The sequence below is a fragment of the Ursus americanus genome, chromosome 4 (assembly GCF_024610735.1).
Source record: "Ursus americanus isolate L20-20 chromosome 4, mUrsAme1.1.p, whole genome shotgun sequence".
In the NCBI taxonomy this organism is placed as follows: Eukaryota; Metazoa; Chordata; class Mammalia; order Carnivora; family Ursidae; genus Ursus; species Ursus americanus.
The window spans coordinates 47,435,086-47,441,027 of record NC_142130.1 but is presented as its reverse complement, the minus strand read 5'-3'; the positions used below and the strand labels follow the sequence as shown (position 1 = coordinate 47,441,027).

General features: G+C 41.3%; 1 protein-coding gene across 1 annotated transcript in view; it reads right to left on the bottom strand.

Annotated features, from left to right (window-relative positions):
• Positions 1-290: 290 nt before the first annotated feature.
• The window catches only part of MYH15 (myosin heavy chain 15), a 145,810-nt gene continuing 140,158 nt past the window's right edge, over positions 291-5,942 (bottom strand). The window contains exons 39-41 of the mRNA XM_087861640.1: positions 3,475-3,570; positions 2,425-2,559; positions 291-370 (exon numbers count right to left, since the gene is read on the bottom strand). Of these exons, the coding sequence (XP_087717766.1) occupies positions 356-370; positions 2,425-2,559; positions 3,475-3,570 (246 nt within the window). The 3' untranslated portion in view covers positions 291-355. The remainder of the gene's footprint in view (positions 371-2,424; positions 2,560-3,474; positions 3,571-5,942) is intronic.

The window sequence follows — 5,942 nt, the reverse complement described above, 5'->3', positions numbered from 1 at the left end:
TATGGACAAAAAACCCCAGGTATTCATTTTTTTAACTTCAAAAGTTAAATGATTCTTAATCTTTTATGTAAAATGTTTACTTGTATTTGAGGATCTGAAAAATCCCATTAACCTTGGAAGCAAAGATACTCTATTACATTTTCTAGTCACCTTGTTTAAACTGCTTTCCATACCACATAAATATTTTTTAAATGCTTGTTTCAAAAGCAACAGGTTTTTAAAATGCAGCAAAATTTTAAAAATGCAACATGTTTTTTTAAAAATACTTGTTTCAAATGCAACTTAAATGGCTGAAAACTTAATGGTACCACCCTTGTACGTGTCCAGCCCCTGTCCTTGATAAGCAAAGGACTTCTTATTCTTCATGAGCCTGAAAAACAGAATATGAGTGTGCTCCGTGAGATTCATGTGACTTTCATCAGTGCCACACACACCCAGAACCAAGCCCGGTCCTTCCCAGAGTAAGCAGGCCTTAGCCAACTCCTCATTAGCTTCAAAGGGATGCAGGGAATTGAGGCAATTATGTGCATTACAGAAAGCAGACACAGGTAATTCATCTGAAGGACGTGCTTGGGCACTCTCAATTTTCTGCCTGCCTAGCCTTGCCGGTGAAGGCAGCGCCCTCTACAAAAGGCCCCACGAGGGAAAGACTGTGGCTACATCACCAATTGGATCCACAGCCCAGACAGACACCCAATTCTATCAGAAAACCTTTTCACTTAGCTTAGGACAGTTGAGAGATTTTTCAGGCTTTCCTTCTGAGAATGGGAAACAATTAATCATTGCACTGCCAAAGATGGTTTTCCTAGTCCTCTCAGGCCTCTCAGAAGCAATTTCTGCTTCACTCATTTTATTCTTTGTTGGAAATAACTGTGACAAAGTCGAATACATTGCATATGTTTTGCAGTCCTTTTGACCTCCTCCGGCTGAGTGCAAGCATAACACACGTGAGGCATTTCCCTAAACAAAACCATTATATGGAGTTGATGCCTCTAAGACCCCAAATCCAGTGCCATGACCCTTCTCAAATTGAGGGCAGAGTTCAAACCACTTAACTGGACCTCTGCTCATAGGCCTTATCCCTGAGACAATATTCAAGCAACAAAAAGAAATCTCTAGAGTGTGCCAATGACTCATGTTTCTCATATTTAGATCTAAGTATATTCAATATAACCAACTTTTAGATTCTCCTTCAAAAGAGATAATTTTGACCTCCTTTCAGGTAGTATGTATTATGGACAACCCTATCTACTTATCTTGTAGAGTTGTTAGTAATTCACTTACAATAAGAATTTTTTAAAATGAAATGGTACCTATTTGTGCTAGACACTGTGTTAAGTGCTTTGTAGGCATTCCATAAAGGGCAGCTAATGGAGCATTATCCAATGTCCTTTAATTCATTTCTCCTAAAGCCAGACCTCATTAAAAAACCCTGTTTGTGGGAAATCTCAATATGAAAGCTATGGCTTCCTATTTTGTTTTTATAACCCCCAAATTCATATGTCGAATGGTGTTAGGAGATGGAGCCTTTACGTCATGAGGATGAGGTTCTTGTGAATAGGATTAGTGCCTTCTAAAAAAATCCCCAGAGAGCTGCTTCTTCCTCCCACACCTTTTACTATGTGAGGACACAGTGAGAAAAGTGTTGTCTATGAGGAAGTGGCCCCATCAGGCACTAAATCTGCCAGCCCGTGATCCCAGACTGCCCAGCCTCTAGAACTGAGAAATGTTTGTTGTTTATAAGTCACCCTGTCTCTGGCATTCTGTTATAGCAGCCTGAACAGACACTGACCCTGACAAGCCTACAGTTCAGTGGTCTTTGTCATGCTGCCACTTTGCTAGTAAAGTTAGGGTGGCAACCCCTACTCTGGGATCTGAATAGTAGTGTTGAGAACCACAGATATGGAAATACCCCTTCCCCTTGTTTTAGGACAGAATGAGGGATAAAGCAGAAAGCTAGAGAGGACAGGCACATTTATTCTCCACTGCCTCAACTTTAAACCTCACCACCCCGCTCTCCATACTGATCCAGTATAAAGTCATGTACTTATCAACGTAGAAAGACTTAAACTCATTTTCAAGCAGATCCATGGGTGCTTTTAAAATAATCTTTGCTCTCTGGACTCCCGACTCCTCTACACAAATGAATCTAGGACCTGGAACTGAGAGCCCACAAGTTCACCTGGAATTAAGCATTTGAGAAGTATAAATACAATGTACATCCCACTCAAATGCTTAGCACTGCATATTACCTGCACAAGGAAAATTAAGTAAATATGGGAAGACTTTAGCAGAACGCACTTTTTGTTTTTTCTCTTTAAAGTCTTTTAAAAAATAACTTCTTGTTCTACTGCTCTGTGTGATGACATGAGTTCTAAACACACACACATCAAGAATTACAACAAAGTTGAATATCTGACATACCTTTTTTCTAAACTCTTTTGCTTTGATCTTGAGCTTATTGACTTGAGCTTCTGCTATCTCTGCCCTTTCCTTAGCTTCATTCAACTCATGTTGCTGCTTCTTATACTTGGAAAGATATTGACTGGCTTGTGCTTCCTATAAAAATAAAAAAAAAAAAAATGAAAAAATATCCCTGTGCCTACATAGTCATTTTTTCTGCTTTGACATGAAAAAGTTGAAAAATGTGTGAAAGGAATCTAAACTTCTGAGTATTGAACAGAATATATTTTGGTATGATATATAAGGATTCAGACTTTCTAACAGGCATGAGATCCATTTTTATAACCATTGTTCTCTGGAAATTTAGAACCTGCTCAGCATGTTCCACTAATTGGATGTGGTATGGCTTTCACAGGCATGTTACATGTAAGAAAAACCACAATTGTTTCATAATCAGTTAAATATCCTAGTTTACCTTTGAGTAGAGGAGGTTTATCTTTAAAAATTATACAGGTCAACAGGCAATTTTTAGACCTACCAGTGTTTTAGCCTGAATCATTGAAATAATTCAAAACCCCTCAAAAGATACGAGGTATAAACCAATATATATGGCACTTATGAATTACAGTCTATGTAGCTATGGCTATTAACCCAGGGTTGGCAAGTACATTTTAAATGATGGTAGTTTGGGCCACAGTTATGTCCAGGCTCATCAGGAAAAAGGACTGTGAGTCACATTTATGCTCACCCAAGATTCTGGGGTGAGGAAGGCCCCAGGGTGACTACGTGATAAAAAATTCACCATCCCTATACAACACCATGTGTTACTGGACTCATTTCTTGCAATGCACATGTTTGAGTAGAACCACAAGGTTGAGGGTAAGAGCTCCGGGTCCCTGGAAGGAAAAGTAATTTTTTGAGCATAAGTGACAATTCTAGTTTGAGAAAAACTAGAGAATGAGCAGACTTTAAGCTGAGCTGGTCCTCTCTAGACAAAGTGCTTACCTATCTCCATTAATCAAAAACAACTACTGGGAAATCCGTGAGACTGCAACAGCCCCAGGAACTTACTGCTGCCTCCATTTGCTGCTTGTAACTTTGTACTTGTAGCTGAAGCTTATCCATCCGAGTCTGCATCCTGCTCAGATTTTTCTTGTCTTCCTCTGCCTGAAATGCATAGGTATGTGATTTGAATGATCCAGCAGTCTACATTGGGAGTTGCCTCATGAGAAAATAAGATTTAGGAAACTTTATTAAACAACATATTTGAGTTGTGATTTGAAAAATGGGTCTAACATTATTTATCCCAAGTTTTGAGAAATTAACACAGCTCTGAGCACTGACAGTCCTTTCTCCTGATCCATCATAGAACTCCACTAGCCTTTGCTGAAATAGAAGTTAAAGCCGCTAGTTTCAATTTGGTCAGCAGCCCTCCCAAACTAACCAAGCTACACCTGCCTGTGGTTTCTCAGTAGGAATGAAGTACCATTGTTACAAAAGCTGCATGTGCAAAACTAGAAACCAATCTTCCTCTCTCACTAATCAAACCAACTCTTCCCTTGAACTTTCTAATTGACTTTTAGTTTTGGAAAATGAAACTATAGAAAAGGTAAGTTTTCTGGAATTCTGGTGTGGGCATCAGCAAAGATAGGAAAATTCTATGAGCTTTGGGGATGTTGGTGTGTACATTCTCATTGCTTCCATTGCAACCCAGGCTTGGGCTAGAGAAAGGAAATCTAAGATAGTGTTTCTCAACTGTGCTCTACAGAGCCTTGAGTATTCTGAGGAAACAGGAGGGGAGAGGCAGGCAGGCAGGCAAGGGACTGCACATCCTCTACTTTCCTATCCCCTTTTAAGTAGAGTATCTCCATTTTGGAGCTGTTGAGCTTCCCAAAAGTACATCTCAACTGGCTGATGGTTGAGATACTGACTTAATCAACACCTACCCCTGCTGCTCAATTTTCATCTTACCTATTTCATCAAATGTCAACACCTTTGGTGACTTTCATGGTCTTTCCACCTACCTTCCACTGCCTCCCACAAACCTCCTCCACTCCAACTAGGCTCATCTCTTATTACCTCACAGCTCTCCTGCTTATTCCCGCCTCTGTAAGTTCAGTCAGTGTCTACCCCCTCCCCAAAACAGCACAGAGGCAATAGATAGAAACACCCAGTATTTCCATGAAAGAGGCTTATCTTAGTAGCTGCAGTCTAGGGTCAGGCTTCTAATTTAAAACACAAAAAGGGGCGACTGCAATACTCTCCAGAGGCTGGAGAGGCAAATAGGCATCATATTCACACTTGCCCTCTGCCTCACTCTAGGTTTCTGATATCTCTCAGAAAGGAGCTTGTGCATGTTTGGCATCCTAGTTTTGTAGCTGCTGCCCAGGGAATACCCCATGAAGGCATGGCTCTGGTGGCCAGTGAGATTTATGTTCATGGGTCCCATAGGACTGCAACAAACAAACAAAAACTGCTTAACCAACTGCCCCTTCCCCTGCCATGGCACAGTATAGAAGCAGCATACTGAAATGCCATCATTCTGTAAAAGAGACCAATTCATTTATTTTAGTAGCTGTGGCTGAGGAGTTGGCTTCTAATTTAACATACATCAAGGGACTGACTGCAATCTTCCCCAGAGACTGGGAAGCTGGTGGGGGTCAGCTTTCTACTCTCCATCTGTCCTACCCTAGCTTGCTGATGCTGTTGAGAAAGGAGCTTATGCACAGATCTGGTGCCCTGAATTTTGTAACTCTGCCCAGAAGATACAACCCTTGATAGCTTGGCTCTGGTGGCCAGCCCTGAATTTTGTAACTCTGCCCAGAAGATACAACCCTTGATAGCTTGGCTCTGGTGGCCAGCAGGGTTTGTGTTCACAGAATCAATGGGATGGTAGCAAATAAACAGTTCTTAAACGGCTAGCACCCCAAGGCTCAGCACAAAAATAGACAGAAATGTCCATCTCCCAGTCTTCCCCTAGAAGAGGTATCTTTGCATATTTTAAAAGCTCCTACCTGAGGATCCAGTTTCCAGTCAGCCTGCATCTAGGTACTGAGATCCTCCTATTTGGGATGCTAATATGCTAGGACATCCTCAACTATTGGGAGCCACTAAGAACAAAGAAGACTGCTTGGGCAATCACAAAGATTTTGGAAACAATGAAAAGTTAGAGAAGTATTGAACAATAAAGATAATCTCCTACATTGGCCCACTCAGCTGAGACTGGGAAAGGTATCTGTTTTATGTAATGCATAGAAGTCAGTTCAGAGGGGCGCCTGGGTGGCACGGCGGTTAGGCGTCTGCCTTCGGCTCAGGGCGTGATCCTGGCGTTGTGGGATCGAGCCCCACATCAGGCTCCTCCGCTGTGAGCCTGCTTCTTCCTCTCCCACTCCCCCTGCTTGTGTTCCCTCTCTTGCTAGCTGTCTCTATCTCTGTCGAATAAATAAATAAAATCTTTTAAAAAAAAGAAGTCAGTTCAGAGAGGAAAAGAAAATGAAGGAACGGAGGAATATGCTCCAAACAAAAGAGCAAAATAAAAT